Genomic DNA, 20,603 nt, shown 5'->3' with positions numbered 1-20,603 from the left:
TCTGCATACCTTTGTGCATTGACTCATTGCCACATGATTGGCTAATTAGACATTTGCATTGATGAGCAGATGTACAGGTGTACGTAATAAAAACTTACAGATGTACACTGAGTTTATTTCCATGGCATCTGAATTTACTGGTGTTGATGTAGTTGGTGTAACACTCTGTTTTGTTTGATGTTGCTCGATTGGGTTGACTCCTCTCCACGGTTTTGGCGGTCTGTTGTAGTGTTGTGCGGGCAGCAGAGTGCAGTGCTGAGCTTTAAATTTGTTACTCACAGGCTGATGGAAATTCCATGTCCCCCTGTGCTCCTACCCCATTAGTCCATTCCATGCAGTTTAATTGGGAATAGTGCCCAGATGTGCTGTGTTTCCAGCAGGCTTGCTGAGCGAGGCCTTGGCTGTGTGCAGACTCGGGATAATTGTACATTTTGGTCAAAGTTCAGATCATGGGAATTGCTGTTGGGCAAAGGATTGGAGGAAAGTTCATGTTCCAGTTTATCCAGTTTATTGTCATTCATGTGTGTGTGTGTGTGAGTGAGTCTGTCTGTCTGTCTATATATATATAAGATAACACTCCTCTGGGACCGTGAAGAACACAGCATATATATCATATACAGACCATAAAATAATATTAACATGATATAAAATTATGTAGATGTCCAAGTTAACATAAAGTGCATATTCAGCGTACAGGTGGTTAAACATACAACAGCACGATGTTACTGACTTGTCATCAATACCTGGGCAGTAACGGAGTGTTCAGGAGTCTCACAGCTTGGGGCGAGGAGCTGCTCTCAGCCTGACAGTCCATGGTCTTACACTGCGGTACCTTCTGCCTGATGGTAGAAGGTGAAAGCGATTGTGGGATGGATGGGGGAGGGGGCTGGGGGGGTCCTGAACAAGGGTTTGTTCCTGAATTACTGGGTATGACATTGCACAGTGCTATCTTTCTATCACACTGAATGTTTACTGTGCTTGAGGCCTGGGAATTGTGTTGGGTTTGTTTGGTGAGGTTGGTAAGAGGATGGAGCAAAGGTTGGTTTTAAAATAGAGTTTACCAGTTGTGACTTGTTGGATCCTGATGCTAATCTGTGTGTCTGTTGGGCTGAGTTCAGTCTGCGCTGACAGTGCCGAGTGTACAAACCTGCTGGCCTTCTGAAGCTGGGTGGGAAAGTGAGTCAGGCTCAGAATTTAAAAACCCTGTAAAGGATATAAGCAGGTGAAGCGAGTGTGTGAGAAACTGGCAGAGTGGCAGCGGGGTCCCGTGTGTGGTGAGTTTGGAAAGAGGAGCTGTATTGTTGGCTCTATGTGTGACACTGGTGCCACGTGACTCACTGTGTGTTCCGTGTCCTGGAGATGGACTGAGATCAGTCTGGAGATGCAGTGGGGAGACGCTTTCAGAAACAGGAGTAGAATAACTTGGTGACGGTAGATGCGTGAATAAGAGGATGAATAAATCATCTGTATCTGATTGAGGCTTGAATTTAACAAAATAATCAGCCCTAGCTTGGAGTGATTGACATGTATTTTTCAAAGTCTGGTGGTTCATCGCCACCCACTGGCAGAAAGCGGTATAGCAACTAAACTAACGGTTTATCACCTTCCTCATTTTTCATTGGCTCTGTATTAGCACATTACCCACGTGATGTAATTGTGCAATCATTGTTTGGTTCAGCTTATCTAATAAGCAATTTTCCTTATCTATAAAAGCGATGGATTTCTCAGAGGCGCCAACTTTTTGCATTCTTTGCTGCTCATTTACCTCTCAGCATCGTTTCTCAGCTCTTTATTTTGTTTGCTTACTACTTGTGTGTTTGTTTGTACTCTAACATAAGCAATCATTAGAATTAAGACTGCTCGTCATTCCTGAATCCCGAAAGAGCCCTAAGGGTCGGAAGATAAACAGAGCTCCATCAGTGGGTGTGTACATTTTGTGCCAAAGTTCCTCCACAGTTCTGCCCTACAATAGACTACAGCAATAACATTATAGAGGCATTTGGAAAAACTACCCCAAACGTTCACTGTCATAAACACAACAGATTCTGCAAATCCAGAGCAACAAACAGAAAATGCTGGAGGAACTCAGCAGATCAGACAGCAGCTATGGAGGGGAATAAGCAGTCGATGTTTTGGGCCTGATGAAGGGTCTCAGCCCAAAACATCAACTGCTTATTCCCTTCTACAGATGCTGCCTGACTTGCTGAGTTTCTCCAGCATCTTGTGTGTGAAACTCCATAATTTTGGAAATGAGATGGTGGTGATGGCAGTCATACAGTCTTGTGGACTGGAGAGAAAGGGTTAGATTTTTCCAACAGTTGGCAATAAATGAAGCAAAGCATTTTAGACTGAGTTTGAGTCGAGCACTGCGCTGTAAAGAGTATGTCTGTACTGTGGGCATGTTGCGCCATTGACCAAGCCGCTGGCTGGAAATTGGAAGAGGACATATTAGTGAGCTACAGATCAGACTCTAGAATCTAAATAACGGGCTGTGCTCTGGAAAACCCGGCACAATGTGAAGCATAATTTAATTTCCTCCTTGGGGACCGAAGATGACTTATTTTGACTCTGCTTGTTTGGATTCTGAAGTGACTGATGAGGTGAATGTGGGAGCTACAGACTTTCTCACAGGGAGGGTGCTCCTTCCACTGCTTGTACTAGGCCTCAGTTGTGCCCCTGATGCACAGGAGGTGAAGATTTTGTATTCCTTCGAGGAAGCTTTGAGCACATCCTCACATCTTTTTCTCTGTCTGACTTTGGATAGGATTGGAATATAGAGTAATATTTCACGGGACTGTGGTGTGTAAACAATATAGCCCACCTAACATAGCTGACCACGACAGGTAGAGGTGTTAGCTCACTTGTCCTTCCAGTGAGGCTGGAGTATTTTGAGGAGTCGACATTGGTAGTATTGTGTCAGCTTGAGATTTCTGCTGTAGGTAGTCCAGGCCTCAGAAACACAGAGGAGGCAGTGGCCATTTCTGCTCAGTAGACCAAAAGTTCCATGATAGATGTGAGAGCTTAATCCAGAAAGTCACAAGGCACAGGATCCATGGAATTGGCTTGCGGACGGTCGTAGGACATGGAGTATATTCTGGCTGGAGGTCAGTGACTAGTGGTGTTCAGCAGGGATCTCTTCTGAGAACCCTGCTCTTTGTGATTTTTATAAGACTAGGACGAGGAAGTGGAAGGATAGGTTAGTAAATTTGCAGATGACAAAGGTTGGGTGCCTTGTAGATAGTGTAGAAGGCTGTCGCTGGTTACATTTGGGCAGAGGAGTGGCAGATGGTGTTCAGTGTGAAGTGATTCACTCTGGAAGTTCGAACTTGAAGGCAGGGTACAAGGTTAACATTGGGATTTTTAGCAGTGTGGAGAAACAGAGAGCTTTGTAGTTTAAGCCCAGGCATTCCACAAAACTGCTGTGCAAGGTGATAGGATGGTTAAGAAGGCATATGTTGTGCTGGCCTTTAATATCCTGAGGTTGAGTTTGAGAGCCATGAAGTAATGATACAGCTCCGTGAAAATCTGGTTGGTCAACAGTGTATTGTGTTCAGTTCTGGTCACCTCATAGGGAGGGTGCTGAGGCCTTAGAGAGGGCACAAAGGCAATTTACCAGGATGGAGGTGTATAAGGTTATAAGAGGCTAAATCAGAGTGGACAGTCAGCAGGGCAGCAATGGACAACACCAGAGGACAACTGTTCAAAGTGAGTAGAAGAAAGTTTAGAGAAGTGTTAGAGTTATTTTTTTTTAATTACGTGAGAGTGGTGGGAGCCTAGAACACACTGCTGGGAGTGGTAGGAGAGGTTGATTTAATGAGGACATTTAAAAGACTCAAGCACATGGATGGAAGATTACTGAAGAGTTATCAGCTGTGTAGGCAGGACGAGTTAGATTAATCACGGGGTAGCTTAATATAGGTCCGCTTAACATCATGGGCCAAAGGCCCATACTTTGCTGCATGTTGTATGTTAATCTTCAGACATTCCTTTCCTTAATTGACTGAATGTCATGCAGGGCATTGAAGGCAATGGCGAGCTTCATCATCAATGTCTGCCTTTGCCTAGAGCTGACTCCCGAGAGATGGGAAAAGGTTCTTGTTTCCCAGGGCATAATTCCGGCTGGAATCAGTCACTCACTATTTTTGGTTCAGCTTTGGTCATTTTCCTTGTTTGGGAAGACTGGGTCTTTGTAATTATTTTAAATATAACTTTTTGGCAGTCGCAGTTACTTTTGCTTTCTATAAGAACTGCAGTCAAATTGCTGGTGATGATAGTGCTGATTAAAGTCTTCTATTCTAGGCAGTTTGTCCCCAAATAGATGCTCAGTTTTGCCTCTGGCCGGCGGCTCTGTTATATTTTCATAGTTACTCATTGTAGACAGTATTCCATTTCTGCATTTTGTAAGAAATAGTGCTTGAGAAAAATGCATGGTTGATATTTTAAGATCTATTGGAAAAATGGAGCTTTGTTACATTGGTGCAGAAAATAAAATTTCTATCTTTTGCCTTTTTGTTTATTATTGGTTAAAACTGGCAAGTTGGAGCCCTTGGAAAATGTGAGATATTCGTGTTTTTAGAAAGCATAGAAAAGGGAATGCTTTTTAAACGGTGAATTAATTAGTAAGTGTTGGTGTACAAGAACATACACAGATACAGCAAGTAAGTGATGCGTTGATCTCTGTCGGGGCCAGTAGCCTTGCTGCATGTGTAGGAATGTGGTGAGACCTCAGCAGGAAGAGCTCTCACAGCTTTGTGCTCTATATCTGAAGAAAGCCTTACCTGTTTTAGAGCTTTGTTCCACTGTTAACTAAAAAGATGTGAGCGTCTTCCGGCTGAAGAGAGTCAAAGGCAAGCTACAGCAGATTTTTAAAGAACGAGAGGAGATCTTGCTGTGACCAGAATGATCAGGTGTGCGCTGGCATGTTGATTCCTCTGGTTGGAGTGTGCAGCAATGGGGGAAAGGTCTCCAGGTAAAGGGTGGGACAGGTGAAAGGCATCCACACTTTGTGTTGGGAACCTCTACAGTCTCTCAGCTGGTGTTGAGGGACAGGTGTCCCCTGCGTTATGGGGGAACGAGGGGATGGTTGCATTCCTATAAAATGATCCATCTCATTATTTTCCATAATTCCCTAAGGCTCTGATACGCAAATGAACCAGTCAATAAGCATGAGATGGAAAAAAATCTATTTGATTCACTAACTTCTTCCTCACATAAGAATGAACTCTATTCCATATCTCAGGATTTTGGTGAGTGGTTTATTGATTTTATTGAGATACGGTTGGAGTTGGCCCTTCCAGCAACTCCCGATTTAACCCTAGCCTGCTCTAATCACGGGAAAATCTACAATGACCGATTAACCTATCAACTGGTACATCTGTGGATTGTGGGAGGAAACCCACACGGTCACGGGGAGAAATGTCAGGGAGCAGGAGTGACTGCCATTGCTTTTGTATGGCAAACTCAAAGGTCGTAAGGTGGATAAGTCACCTGACCAGATGGCCTGCATCCCAGAGTCCTGAGGGAGGTTGCTGAAGAGGTAACGGATGCATTGGTCATGATCTTCAACAATCACTTCATTCTGGCATGGTCCCAGAGGACTGGAAGATTACAAATGTCACTCCATTCTTTAAGAAGGGAGGAAGGCAAGAGAAAGGAAATTATAGGCCAGGTAGCCTAACCTCAGTGGTTGGGAATGTGTTGGAGTCTATTACTTAGGATGAGGCTTCGGGGTACTTGGAGACTAATGATAAAGTAAGTCTAAGTCAGCATGGTTTCTGTAAACGAAAACCTTGCCTGACAAATCTGTTAGAGTTCTTCAAGGAAGTAACAAGCAGGGTAGAAAAAGGAGAGGCAGTGGATGTCATTTACTTGGATTTTTAGAAGGCGTTTAGTAAGGTACCACACGAGGCTGCTTAACAAGATAAAATCCTATGGTGTTGTGGGAAAGATACTTGCATGGGTAGCGGAATGGCTGACAGGCAGGAGATAGCCAGTGGGAATAAAGGAAGCCTTTTCTGTTTGGCTGCCGGTGACTAGTGGTGTCGTATTCAGACCACTGCTTTTCACATTGTTTGTCAAAGATTTGGATAATAGAATTGATAGCTTTGTGGCAAAGTTTGTGGATAATACGAAGAGCGGTAGAGAGGTAGGTAGTGCTGAGGAAGCAATGCGATTGCAGCGGGGCTTAGACAAATTGGAAGAATGGGCAAGAAAGTAGCAGACAGAATACAGTGTTAGGAATTGTACGATAATGCATTTTGGTGTTGTAGTTATGTTACCGAGGATGGGGTGAAATTTGGAGAGAGAGATACGAGTTCTGGTCAGTCAGACTGTTTGCTGTAGTAGATGGGATGGATGCTGACGAGCAGGGGGTGGACCGGCACTGTGTTATGAACTGTACCTTTCCCTTGCAGGCTGCTCAGAGTGCTGTGTACGATGCCTCAGGGGAGTTCCCTACGCTTCCCTCATCGCTACCATTCTATGCTTTGTGGGCGTGGCCCTGTTCTGTGGCTGTGGTCACGAGGCCTTGACTGGGACCGAGAAGCTTATCGAGGAACACTTCTCCCATGACTTTGTGGACTACGCTGTCCTGGTGACCCTGTAAGTAGCTCCGTCTCCTCCCTGTTTTCTACCCTTGTAGAAGGTCAGTGTGGTATCTTCGGACATGTGAGGCAGGTTCTGTCCAATGTGTGGAAATTTGAGGAATAAAATTAAATTTGGGTTTTTTAAAATGTTTGGAGAAGCAAAGTGGTAAGGTATAGAAGTTGGAGATGCTCCACCCATATCAGGACCATGGCCCCATTTTCTAAGTTGATCATTGCCACGAGGGCAGGTACAGTGAAGGACTGATTTGCAGCAGCATCACAGGCATGCCGATTCAGATAGCAACTCACAGAGCACAAAATGGACATACATTATTAAAGAGAGTCAACTAAAGGACTGTGAAAACAAGGCAATAATGAAAAAAACAATGAGAAGCAAGTCTGTGACAGTGCAGGAGATGGTCCGCAGTCTTTTGTAGTCAGGAGGAATAGGTTGTGAAGGACACTTCACGAACCTGAAGGTTACAAGGGAGCAGCTGGTACTGAAGCTGCTGGTGTGGAACTTTTGGATTCTGCCTGATGGTAGAAGTGAGAGGAGGGCATGGCCTGTATAATGGGTATCTTTGATGAATGTCACATTGAGGCAGCTCCTCATGTCGAGGCTCCCAGTGGCGAGGAGAGCCGTGCATGCAAGGGAGCAGGTTGAGTTTACTGCTGTCTTCATCCTCTGGTATTTCTGTGCATTGGAATTGCTGTACCAGCCTGTGATGCAAGCAGTTGCGATACTTTCAACAGTGCACCTGCAGAAGTTTATTAGAGTATTTCATGACATGTCAAATGTCCTGAAACTTAAAAAAAAGAGATGTTGGAGTGTCTTTTTCGTTATTCTGTCTATGTGCTGAACACTGGACAATTGGTCCGAGTACATAAAGCTGCTAACACTCTCCACCAGTGACCTACCAATTGGAATTGGCACTCAATCTCCTGACATCCCCTTCTTGTACAATTCCCATTTCTCAAAATTCATTTAATATCCAGATGTCAGTGCATCTTGAATGAACTCAATGACTCAACTTACCCTCCACCCCCAGAAAGGGAATTCCAAAGGATCACAATCCTCCAAGTGAAGAAGGTTCTCTTTTTTGCAGTGAGGAATGGCCAAACCCTTATTCTGACTGTGAGAGCCCCAGTTCTGGAGCTCCTGGCCTTGGGGTGCATCCTGCTCTTACCCAGCCTTTTGTGGACTTTGTGGATCAAGTGCAGAGAGAGAAAAGCCAGCGGGCAAGTCGGAAGGGGTGGTAGTGTAAAAGGTGGAAGTAACCGTTCAGCTGCCTATGCCATTAACATTCTTGGGGAAGGGTATCAGAGGCTTCTCTAGGTAAGAGGTCACTGGAATCAATTCAGAACTGTCTTGAGATGAATTCTTTCCATTTGTGTCCCTTTCTTGTCCCAATTTACTCATTGTTCCTGTTACCTGGGAGGGTGCAGTGGGAGTCCAACTACCCAAGCCACGCAGATCTGCCCGACAGCTGGGTTCCCTTGCTCCCACAATGTTCCCTTCCTTGGACCTATATTGATGATATGATTGCTCATTAGTACCCATCCTCTCTGTGCTTCCAGGGTCCAGATCTTCCAGTACGTTATCTATGGGACTGCATCCTTCTTTTTCCTGTATGGCGTGCTGCTGCTGGCCGAAGGATTCTACACCACCAGTGCTGTCAAGTCCCTCTTTGGGGAATTCAGGACCACAATGTGCGGCAGATGCGTCAGCGCCACAGTAAGTCTCGTGGAGCCTCTGCTCCGACCCCTTCCGTCGCTTGGCTGCCTATCCTTGCATTTGGTGAATTTTTGATGGGTAGGGAGAACTAGAAACTGACCCTTGATCTGAGTTGGTGCCCCATTGGAGACCATGTTGCTCTGGGATGGTATACTTCTGCTGTCAGTAATCCACTGTTTCTTCAAGACCCAGGCAAGTATGGTGACACAATGCAGACAGGCCTGTGGAGCTTGGTGCTGTGCGTTGGACAGAGGGTGATTGACAGGCAAGAGAACAAAGAGCGTTTGATTGTTTAGGGAAGCTATTCTTGACTTCCATTACTAGGAAGCATTACAAAACTTCATGGAGAGAACTGGTGAATTTTTGTTTCACTCTCTTGGTAGGAAAGCACTGAGAAGCCATTCAGATCATTTCATGTGTTCCATCAAGTATATGTAAAATGGAAGGACTTGAATTTATGTAGCACCCTACATAATATCTGGTTACTCCAAAAATATTACAGTGAACAAATATCCCTGACTCACCTTCATAATGTGAGGGACAAAGCGGACATGCCACTGACTACAGGGTCCTTCTGAAGTCGCATGTTCCCCATGACCTGGAAGTATATAGTTTCTTCATCATCACTGGGTATAAATCTGGGCTCTCTCTTCCCAATACATGGTGGGAGCACCTTCACTGCATGGACTTCAGTAGATCAGTAGTCTTACACAGCAGGCTCGTCTGGAAGGTTAGATCACGTAGGATGTATGGTGAGCTACCTGTTGTATACAAAGTAGGCTTGGTGGAAGGAGAGGGTTTGTAGCCTGTGTCCATTGGTGTGCTACAGGGACTGTGTGCAGTTCTGGACATTGTACCATGCAGGGCCATGTGATTAAAGCAGAGGTTGCAGAAACTATTCACAAGGTTCTTGCTGGAATCCAAAGGCTTGAATTGTAAACTGAGGCTGGATGAGTTGTGAATGTTTTCCTTTGACTGTAGGAGGCATTATAATGGTTTTTGTAACCATGAGGTGCATAGATAGGCGAATAGTTCCAGTCATTTCCCCAGAGTGAGTCAAAAACTTAAAGGTATAGGTTTACGAGAGGGGAGGATTTAAAGGGCAAATTTCACAGCCAGGGTGGTGAATATATGGACCAAGCTGCCAGGGGAAGCAGTAGAGGTAGACAAAGTTAAAATTTTATAAAGGGGAAAAGAAAGAAAGAATGGGAAAGGATTAGTAGGATTTGGGACTAAGTCAATAAGGCACCTTGGTGGGCATGGACCAGTTGGGTCAGAAATATAACTTCATTTATAAATCAATGGATCTACTGCTCATTGGCACCTACTCGAGTGCAGGCTGGGATGGATGGTAAATATTGGTCTTGCCACTGATGTCCAGATCACAAGACATGAAAGCAGAAGCCAGTTTGTGCAGGACTGAGGTGGTGAGTTGTGGTTTTGCTTGGCTAGTTCTACTCTGCTTTTCACAAAATGTCACAGGACTTTCCTCTGTGTTTTGTCTGAATAAGGACATCTGTAATGTACAGCATTCCCTCGGCACTAACCTGGGTGTCTTATATGGGATGTTAAGCCAAAGGTCTAAGGGTAGCACGTGTCGAGCTGTTATAAATGCTTTCCAGAGGGTGATGCCACCAAGACCAGCCCAGACTCTCAGCTGTGTTGGCTACAACGTATGACATGTATATCAGTAACATTTCTCATCGACGTCAGAACAAACTGGCTTGCGTTTGCCACATCCAAACATGCAATTTACTTTTGACTTTGTTCTGCTCACACTCGTGGCCAGTAATCTGCCCATCACAACAACACATAGGGCAGCCTTAAATAGCACCAGGAGTACACTGTACCTTGAGAATTTGATCAGAATGGGAACTTGGTTGACAGCTGGAGGGCCTATAGTTCCTGCCTCCATTTTCCATACAGCTGGAGAGAGTCAGTATTTAAAATTGTGTCCACTGTTTTAATCCTCGGGCCACTCAGCCCCTCTAAGCCGCCTTTTCATTCAGTACATGTTATGTCTCAATTACTCTTCTGTGATTCCCATATAGTTTAAAAACAATTTCCCTCCTCTTTCAATACCTCCAAAAATCTAGGCTTCACAACCCCTTGGAGATCCAGAGATCCCCATCCCCTTGAGAAGAAACTTCTCAATTTTAAATCACAAACGAGAAAATCTGCAGACACTGGAAATCCGAGCAACACACAAAATGCTGGAAGAAATCAACAGACCAGGCAGCATCTAGGAGACGAGTACAGTCAAAGTTTTGGTTCGAAATCCTTCTTTTCCTAGATGATGCCTGGCCTGCTGAGTTCCTCCAGCAGTTTGTGTGTGTTCCTCAGTTTTAAATACTTGTTTTTAATGGCACGTGTTCTAAAGTTCATAAAAATGCTTTGGGCTGGTACAGAAAAAAAGCAGAAAGAGAGTTAATAATAATCATGTCATCAGGGTGTTTGGCCCAAGGGGATGGAAGTCATGCTTTTGTCTGGTGAAATGTTCTATCAACACTAAGGGCAGAGTGAGCAGTTTGTAGTGTCTGATCTTGGAAAGTGTTTACTGTACATGCATACGAGGCTTCAGCAGGATAATGGAGCAGCAGTATAAATCCTGCCACAGGCTGGTAAGCTCCTGGCAAGCATTGTGTGTACCTCTGGTTGCCACATTATAGGAAGGATATGATTAAACTAGAGAAGGTGCAGTAAAGATTCACAGTAGTGCTGCCTGGACTCAAGGGCTTGAGTTGTAAGAGATTGGGATTGTTTCCCTTGGAGCAAAGGGGGCTGTAGACTCTATTTTAGAGCTTTATAATATTATGAGGGACGTAAATAGAATAGATAGTCACAGTCTCTTCCTAGGGACGGAGGACTGAAAAGAAGAGGTTACAGGTTCAAGATGAGAGAGGAAAGATTTAACAGAGGCCTGTATGGCAAATTTTTCACACAAAGGGATGTGGGTATATGAAACGAGCTGCTAGAAGTAGTAGAAGTGGGTACACTAACAATGGTTAAAAGACATCTGGACGGGTAGATGGATAAGAAAAATTTAGGACATACGGGCCCAATCAGAGTCAGGTTCAATTTGTTGTATAGCGATGGTGGTACAGTGCAGGCGTGACAAAATACTGCAAGTTACAGTAAAAATAAATATCTAGTGCACAAGAGAAATAGTGAGCTAATGTTCATGGACTGTTCAGAAATCTGATGGCAGAGGGCAAGAAGCTGTTGTCAGGCTCCTGTACCACCTCCTTGATGGTAGCATGAGAACTGGGCATGTCCTGGGTAGAGAAGGTCTTCCGTGATGAGTGCCCCCTTCTTGAGACATTGCCTCTTGAAGATGTCCTCGACGGTGGGGAGGCTTGTCCCTGTGATGGAGCTGGCTGAGTCCCTGGTCCTCTGAAGGGCCTTTTGATCCTGTGCCTTGGTGCCTCCACACCAGATGGTGATGCAATCAGTCAGGATGGTTTCCATGTACACACGCAGACATTTGCTAGTCTTTGGTGGCATTCCAATCTCCTCAAACTCCTAATAGAGTATTAGCTACTGAAGTGCCTTCATCAGTATGGTGGGCCCAGGTTAGATCATCATCATGAGATGATGATGCCCAGGAAACTGAAACCTCTTGCCCTTTCTACTGCTGAGCCTTCAGTAAGGATTGGTGTGTGTTCTCCCAGCTTCCCCTTACTGAATGCCACACTCAGTTCCTTGGTCTTCCTCACATTGAGTGCAAGGTTGGTGTTGTGATGCTAGTCGACCAACCTATCTAATTTGCTCCTGTACACTTCCTCGCCACCATCTCAGATTCTGTCAACAACAGTGACGTCGGCAGTGAATTTACAGATGGCAGTTGAGCTTTGCCTAACCACACAATCAAAGGTGCTTAGTGTAGATGGGTATCATATTTGGCATAGATGACATGGGTTGAAGAGCCAGATGTTGAACTCTGTGACTCTGAAAGCTACTAAACTCCTGACACCTCTAAACTTCTCCACTAATCACGGGGCATAAATCAAGGTCATAGTGGAATCTCTTCCATTTGCCTCAACTGATTAAATCAAGACAGTGATGTAGACTTGAGGAGCAATTTGTGTAAAACACAAACGCAGACTGAAGTTTCCTATATCAAAGTTTAATGTGGGTTCACAGACTGATGTAAGAGAAATTGTTTGAGAGAATAGGGAAATGGCAGAGTAATTAAACAAATATCTTGCATTGAGGAATCACAGAGCTCTCCTGGAGAACAACAGGTCCAGAGTGAATGAGGAGGTGGAAGTTATTAAATTTAGTTAAAAGAAGATTCCTTGGAGACATTAATGTGGCTGAAAGATGATAAATTCTTGGGAACCGGTGACCTGCATTCAAGGGTTCTATAGAATCTGGCGATAGAGAGACGGAGTGCACTGTTTGCCAACTTTCATGGATTCTGGACTGGTTCTCACAGCTTGAAAGGTAGAAGATATAACCAGACTGTTTAAGAAAGGTTGGAGAAAGAAAATGGAAAGCTGGCGTGTAGTAAGCCTGGCATTTGTAGGAGAGGAAGTACTGAAATCTGTAATGAGGGAATGGGTTTTGGATACTTAAATAAGAAAACCATTGGGCATAATCTGTAGGAATTTGTGAAAGACAGCCATGTTTGACAATTCTGATAGCTCAGAGGTTATTTCTGGCAAAACTGACATGGGCAAAACAGATAGAGCAAAATAGTTGATGTAGTGCATTGGACTTGCAAAAGGCTTTTGATCAGATGATACAAAAGTGATTATTAATTATTAGTGGGCACTGTGTTGGTTACCATGGACTGAGGAATGGTTAACAACTAGAAAAGGAAGTGGGAATAAACAGCTGTGATTATGAGGTGCGTCAGGGATAACTAAATACGTTATTTAGTTGCTTGTTTTTTTTTCTCTCTCTCTCTACCCATCACTCTGCCTGTTCTCCATCTCCCTCTGGTGCTCCCCTCCCCCTTTCTTTCTCCCGAGGCCTCCCGTCCCATGATCTTTTCCCTTCTCCCCTTCTCCAGCTCTGTACCACTTTTGCCAATCACCTTTCCAGCTCTTAGCTTCATCCCACCCCCTCCGGTCTTCTCCTATCATTTCGCAGTTCCCCCTCCCCCTCCTACTTTCAAATCTCTTACTATCTTTCCTTTCAGTTAGTCCTGACAAAGGGTCTCAGCCCAAAACGTCGACAGTTCTTCTCCCTTTAGATGCTGCCTAGCCTGCTGTGTTCCAGCAGCATTTTGGGCCCATTTGTAGTACTTGGTCAGTAGCGTTCTGCGCCTTGGTGATTCAAGTGCTCATATGAATGCTAGTTAAATGTTATGAGACTCTCTGCCTCCACCACCTCTTCAGGCAGCGTGATCCAGATTCTAACTCTCCTCCTGGTGGAAAAAGCAATCTTCCTTCTAGCTCCACTAAGTCTCTTACTCCTTACCTTAAACCTGTGTGCTCTCATCTTACAAACTCTGCTATTGGGAGAAGTTTTCTAATGTTTACTCTTGTTTTACTCTCTCATGGTTTTTTAATATATTAACAAGGACCCCTCTCCCCAGCCTCTTTCACTTCAAAGGAAATAAGCCCAACTTGTCCAGTCTTTCCTGTTCACTGAGATATTCTATCTCATGTGACATCCCAGACAGCCCCTTCTCTACTGTTTCCAGTGTAATTATGTTCTTTCTGTACTTTAGAAACCAAAATTACGCACAGCATTTCAAATGTGGCCTCACCAAAGATTTATTTACCCGTATCACAACTTCCCTGCTGGTATATTCTACGCCTTCCAAATAAAGGCTGGCTTCCCACATTACCAGCCTATCTGCCTGTGCGGCCACATTCAGCAATCCTCGGACTTGTATGCCAGTGTCCCTCAGTCCCTTAATACTTGCTATGGCCTTACCATTCATTATGTGTATCGTATACAGAGCTGGTCTCACTACCCAAGGAAGTTATGGTGAAACACAATTGCATTCTGTTAATGCTTCTCTCTTGTGCTACTTGATGTACTGACACGATGAAATGATCTGTGGGGATGACATGCAGAACCCAGGTTTTAAACTGTGCCTCGGTGCATGTGACCAATTTACCAGGATATGTGTACTCGCTGGAGTACAGCAAATGTTCACTGAATGGATTCCTGGGGTGGAGGGGTTCATGTTTGTTCAGAAGAATGAGAGGTGATTTAATTCAAATGCGGAGCATTTTTCTGGGCCTGGGCAGAGTTAATGAAGGTCTGTTGTTTCCTCTGGCTGGATGTTTAGAACCGGGAATTGGGGGGTGGGGGTGTCACAGTATCAGAATAGGGCTCAGTCATTCAGGACAGAGATGAGAAGAAATATCTTCACCCCAAATGTGAGTGAAACTTTGGAACTCTTTGTCCAAGAGAGCTGTGGAGCCACAAGAGACTGAGATAAAGCGACTCTTTAAGTAGTCTAGGATCTGGGCACCATTAGCAGGTGGGCATTTATTGCCCATCCCCAAGTGCCCTTGAACAGGTGATGATGAGGTGTCATCCTAAGCCACTGCTGTCACTCTGTGAAAATGTTCCCTCAAAGTGCTGTAGGGTGTTCCAGGATTTAGACCCAGTGACAGTGAAGGAGTGGTGATGTGTTTCCAGTCCAGGATGGTGCGGGACTTGGGGAAGATGGAGCTGTTTGTACTTTTCTGCACCTGCTGGGCTTGTGCTTGTTGGTAGAGGATGTAGGCTTGGGACTGGTTGGCAGAGGATGTAGGCTTGGGACTGGTTGGCAGAGTAGCTTGGTGAGTCAGTAGAATGGTGCACCCTGCAGCCTCTGTGCACTAGTACTGGAGGAATTACCGTAGTATACCAAGCTTTATACTGTAAATTTGCTATCAAACTCATTCTCATTGTCCAGGGTGTTTCACCCTTCTAGGTATTGAGAAATCCCCCCTAACCTCTCCTAGTCGGCGTTTCCGACCATTCCCCTGTCACTATAAACATGTTGTGATGATCTCTACCAAGTCTGCTGTCAACTTCTCTTGCTGCAGTTCATTTTCCTGACCCACATAATGAGTGTGATCTGGATGGGAGTCTTCGCCTTCTCTGCACTGCCCGTCTACGTCTACTTCACCATGTGGTCCACGTGCCAGACAGTCAGACAAGTGACCGAGAATGGGACTGGCTTCGATGATGTCTGCATTGACGCCAGACAGTACGGTATGGATGGTGTTTCCATGTGGCCCGGTGGCAGAAGATGCCACAATGCAGGGACAAAGTTTCCAACGCAAAGTTGCCCTCATCTTGGGGCAAGGGGCAAGATTCACAATACTGGCAATTCTGAGGGGTTGGGGCCAGGGTGGCACTTTGTGCCTAACCCGACAAGGAAGGTTTTTCTTCTTACTAGTCAATGGTCAAGTTACTAGTCTTAAGGAGGATTAGTTGTTACGGGAGTAGCGACAAGGGCAGTCAGAAGGGAGGGGGTGCACATGATAGTGCCTAGGCTTTTCAGTCTGAATTTGTTGGGAGGGGGAGTGGGAGTAAAAGGGGAAGGGTTACAGCATGTTGTTGGTGGCGGTAGTGGGATCTCAGTCACATTTGTAAAGTTCTTGGATATCTTCGGGAGTCAATTTTCTGCTGGGAGAATCTACGCCTGAGAAGGTGCCCACCCCGGGTGAGGGTGAGATGCTGAGAATTTGCATATAAAGATTATTGGACCTTTCAGTCTGAGCTAATGAGGGGCTGGGGTATTGCTGATAAAGTGAAGTCGAGTTTGAGTATACACTCTGTCCGTAGTGAGGGACAATGCAAGACTGAGGAAGCCTACTACCCGGGATCCTACCTTTAATTGGTCCTGCCATCATCCCACCTCCTGAAAAGCTCTGACTTCATTGCAATCCTCAGGAATGAAACGAATGACTAGTTGTTGAGCTGTGGTTTCACATGAGGTGGAGGATGGTTGGATATAGTGTTTGGTGATGTGATCTTTAGAATGGCTGCATATCGATGTGATCAGCTAGTCTTTGCCTTTCTCTTTCCCATTGTGATTTACTGATGGAAGATTGTAGTGTATGAACAGATCGTATGCACACTAAATCATTCATAACTAGGACATAATGAGTCTTGTGCCTCATGTCCTCATGTTTTAGGAATGCTACCATGGAAAGCCAGTCCAGGGAAGATCTGTGGCATGAATTTATCCCTTGTCTGCAACAACTCTAACGTAAGTGGCAGCCCTAACTTAGATCACCGCTTCACCTGGCAAGGTGGTGTGGTGAGCTGGGACATTCCCAACTTTCACCCACTCATTCCCATTTGGACCTCAGCTTTGGTTCCAAAGATAGGTAGGGTGTGAGTGGGCCATCTTCACTCTGTATTTAACCTGTACGATGAGGCTTTGTGGAGAGATCTGTTGTCTCTCTGTGTGACGGGACCATGCAGAGGGAGATTTACTTTACATTGATATAGCATCACATAGAACTTATAATGTTACAGCACAATGAAGGCCTTACGGCCCACGATGTGTGTCAACCTTTTAATCTAAGGTCAATCTAACCCTTCCCTCCTACAAAGCCCTCCATTTTTCTACCATCCATCTAAATGTTTGTTTGAATCCCCCTAATATATCTGCCTCTATTACCACCCCGGCAAGGTGTTCAACACACTCACCCCTCCCTGTATAAAAGAAAGCTTATCTCTGACATCCCCCCCATACTTTCCTCCAATTACCCTACAATTATGCCTCCTTGTATCATGTTTGAAGATTTCCAGTGGGCACTGCTGCATTCCAAATAGTAGAACAAAATTCCCCAGACGTATCGCTGTCCCTGAACCCTCCGAGTGGAAGGAAACAGTCAGTCCTCTCACTGACATTGTAATGCTTTTTGGTCTATCAATATTGGATTTAAAATCGACTCTCTTCTCTGCATTTCTGTGTTTTGGCTATAGCTGGAGCTGACCTACCATTTGTTCATCGCAACGTTTGCCGGAGCTGCAGCAACGGCCATTGCTTTGGTAAGTTGCAGAATGGCGGATAACCGGGGTGTTGGATGGAGTGAATGCATTTCTTTGTGTGCGAAGAGACTGAATCTCATTGTACGCCGAAACTCTCGACACACGAGAACACAGTAAGCGGAGAAATGGAGCATCAACCCCCTCGAACCTGCCCCACCAGTCTGTATGATCATGAATGTCCCCACCCCAACTCCACTTGTGTGCAATTTGCCCCGCAACCCTCAACTGCCCAGCAAGAGGAAGGATCACAGCAATTCACATGAATGAGCACAGTGTGTGCAAAAGGTTGGCCCCAGTTATAGAGCTGTGGCCTTGACAATGTTATTCCAGCAAGTCACATTTAATTGACCTGCAGGAGATGATGCAGTGTTGCTTTAGACATTTCTGGTGGCTGCATCTTGACATGCATTGCTAGGATGTCCATGGAAGCTTAACCTCAGAGCCAAGCTGGTAGTGCTGTGCTGGTGGTGCGGTGGGATAGCTTCAGGCTACAGAAAGATAATGATCTGCACCATCTACCACAAGTGGGACTTCCCATTGGACAAACATTTTAATTCCCATTCCCATTCCAACATGTTAATACGTGCCCTCCTTTTGTGCCAAGATGAGGCCACCATCAGGGTCAGGGAGTAACACCTTTTATTCTGTCTGGGCAGCGTCCAACCTGATGGCATGAACATCGATTTCACCTTCTGGTGAACATATCCCCCCACCCTCTTCCTCTATTCCCCACTCTGACCTTTTAATATTTTTTACCTGCCCATTGCTCCCCCTTTAGGCTTCACCTACCACCTTTCAGCTAATCTCTATCCCCTCCCCTCACCCAACTTTTTATTCTGGCATCTTTCCCTTTCCTTCTCAGTCCTGAAGAAGGGTCTCAGCCCCAAACTTCTAAGTATTCATTTCCCTAGATGCTGCCTGACCTGCTGAGTTCCTCCAGCATTTAGTGTGTGTTGCTTTGGATTTCCAGCATCTGCAGACTTTCTCATGTTTTTGATCTGCTGGCAAAGTGGACAAAATAATAGAAGATTGAATTTAATCCTGAGAAATACAAGGTGATATATTTGGGGATACTGAAGGGTAAGATGAACACACTGAATGATGGGGCCATGGGGAGCATTGAGAGTAGATGTGCAGGTCCAGAATTGGTGTACAAGTCTGGGGATCCTGAAGGTGGCAGTACAGGTAGGTAAGGCACTGAAGAGGAGACACAGGATGCTGGTCTTGATTAATTAGAGTACAGAATACAAGAGTTGAAAAGTTATGAAACAGCTTTCTAAAACAATGGTGAGGGCACGTTTGGATTAAGCACAGAAATAGGCCCTTTGTCCCATCACGCCAATGCCAACCTTTCTGCCCAGCAAATGTACACTGAACCCTATGCCTGAATTAGAACCATATCCTTTTGCAGCCTTGCCTTTTACCAGAAGCCATAGGTTTGAAGGTAAACAATAAGAACTTCAGAGGGGAAGTGAGGAAGATTCCTCTTTTTACCCAGATGGTGGTTGAAATCTGGAACTCTGCATCTCCCTGCGATGGAAGGAGGGACTCTCAGTATGAGTTGGTACCCTAGAAAGTTACTTTATCAGTGCAAGTAAATGGTCCTTGATGTCTGGCACAGTGGGGCAAAGTGTCTGTGCCTGTCTACAGACATGGTACTTTGTTGATTATTATGATTGTGCATTAGGCATGTTTGATTTCACAAACCAAATAAACTTTAACATTTTTGTTTCTTTTTTTCCCCCATCCACACAACCCGTCCATCCCACTCTCTTCTCCAGCTCACCTACATGATGTCCTCCACCTATAACTATGCTGTTCTGAAGTTTATGAGCCGGGACAACTGCTGCACTAAGTTCTAACCCCACCTGCACCCACCTCTCCTCTACCCCTCCCTCTTACTCCTCTGCCTCTTTTGCACAGTTTTAATCCGGGGAAATTTCACGGACTGTTGGTGATTCCTCACTTCCTCTGAATCCTGCATAATAGCTGCACAAGGATCCTGAACTTGCCTTGTAACCTTACACATAAGCTGGAACGTCGTGTCGAGGATGTGCATTTAATACGAGGAACACTCTTAACTGCTGGTTTAGTATTAAATATAAAGTGCATTTTAACACTATTGAATGCAGAGACAAATGCGACAACAGAATCTCCGAGCTTGAAACTGCTAGTTGCTAAATACGACTGTGCAAATAGTTGCGGATTCTGCTTTCTGACCAGATTAACATGGTCAGGGTTGTGCTTTCTCACCAGGAGCCTGATCCCTGTGCGAGTCTGGAGTTATGAAATAAAACCACCGACTATCTGTGAACTGTTGAGGACATTATGGGTTTGTCTTCCTCCCCTGGTAGTAGCCCACAGCACTGACAGCCAGTGGGCTTTTATCAATATTTCACTGGGAACCAGTAGGAGAGTATGTGCTGGAATGATGGTGTAGGCTGGTTTGGAAAGGGAACAAAAGGCGGTTTTAACTGGGACAACATACAGTACCTGAGAACATAAGAAATAGAAGGTTGGAACAGGACATTCAACCCTTTGTGTTTTTCTGTGATCTTTTATCTCACTTTGCTGCGCTGACTTGATACCCAAAATCTGTTGGCCCCACCCAGCACCAATTGGCATTAAGCCCTAGTGAACAGTGACTTACCTGTTACGCTCCCCCGTATTTTGGGTCTGTGGTCCCCATTTTTAAACACTCAGGTAGCAAATGTGTTGTTCCTGCATCCACACTGTTGTATCATTCAGTGAGGTCTTCCTGATTCTTCTAATGTGGAAAGAGTATAGCCTCAGCTCAAACTTCTCAATCTCTCCTTGGGATATTCCCTACCCCCACCAAGGAATCTCTTATGGGAATACTATTCTTCCTTGGATATGGAGACCATCTGATCATGGTAATCCAGTTTGACCGACTTTTATCTGACTAGAAGGATGCTTTTGCTCATATCCTTTTGCAATAAAGTCCCGCACTTTATCGCAAAAGGACTTCAGTTTTCCTTTTTTGCTTGTGTATTGTCATGATAACATTTAGTGGTTTATGTACAAGAATTCCCAGCTTCTGTTGAACTTTTCAGCCTTTCCATTTAGAAGTGAATATGCCAAAATGCATGACCTCATATTTTTTTGCCTGGTCTTCCATTTGCCATGTTCATTTAACCTGTCGATACACCTCTGCTCCCATCATTCTCAAATCCCTCCCTCGAGTCCAGCTACATCCCATCAGTAAACTTAGATATATGGATAATCTACAAATTGCAAAGTATCTTCGGAGTGAGAACCGTAAAGTTAACATTCCAGGTCAATAGCCTTCTGATGAGAGGCCA

The 20,603-nt window shown here is 44.9% G+C and overlaps 1 protein-coding gene across 3 annotated transcripts in view; it reads left to right on the top strand.

The window, feature by feature from the left end:
* Positions 1-19,594, top strand: part of LOC140734488 (proteolipid protein DM alpha) — a 48,610-nt gene extending 29,016 nt beyond the window's left edge. For 2 of the 3 annotated variants that reach the window (XM_073058502.1, XM_073058503.1), the window contains exons 2-7: positions 6,414-6,600; positions 8,163-8,319; positions 15,318-15,486; positions 16,416-16,489; positions 17,215-17,280; positions 19,062-19,594. In XM_073058502.1, the coding sequence (XP_072914603.1) occupies positions 6,414-6,600; positions 8,163-8,319; positions 15,318-15,486; positions 16,416-16,489; positions 17,215-17,280; positions 19,062-19,142 (734 nt within the window). In that variant the 3' untranslated portion in view covers positions 19,143-19,594. The remainder of the gene's footprint in view (positions 1-6,413; positions 6,601-8,162; positions 8,320-15,317; positions 15,487-16,415; positions 16,490-17,214; positions 17,281-19,061) is intronic. The other variant, XM_073058504.1, reaches the window with a different exon arrangement.
* The last annotated feature ends 1,009 nt before the right edge of the window (positions 19,595-20,603 follow it).

This window comes from Hemitrygon akajei, chromosome 10 (assembly GCF_048418815.1).
Source record: "Hemitrygon akajei chromosome 10, sHemAka1.3, whole genome shotgun sequence".
In the NCBI taxonomy this organism is placed as follows: Eukaryota; Metazoa; Chordata; class Chondrichthyes; order Myliobatiformes; family Dasyatidae; genus Hemitrygon; species Hemitrygon akajei.
This window is presented reverse-complemented; position numbering and strand designations above follow the sequence as displayed.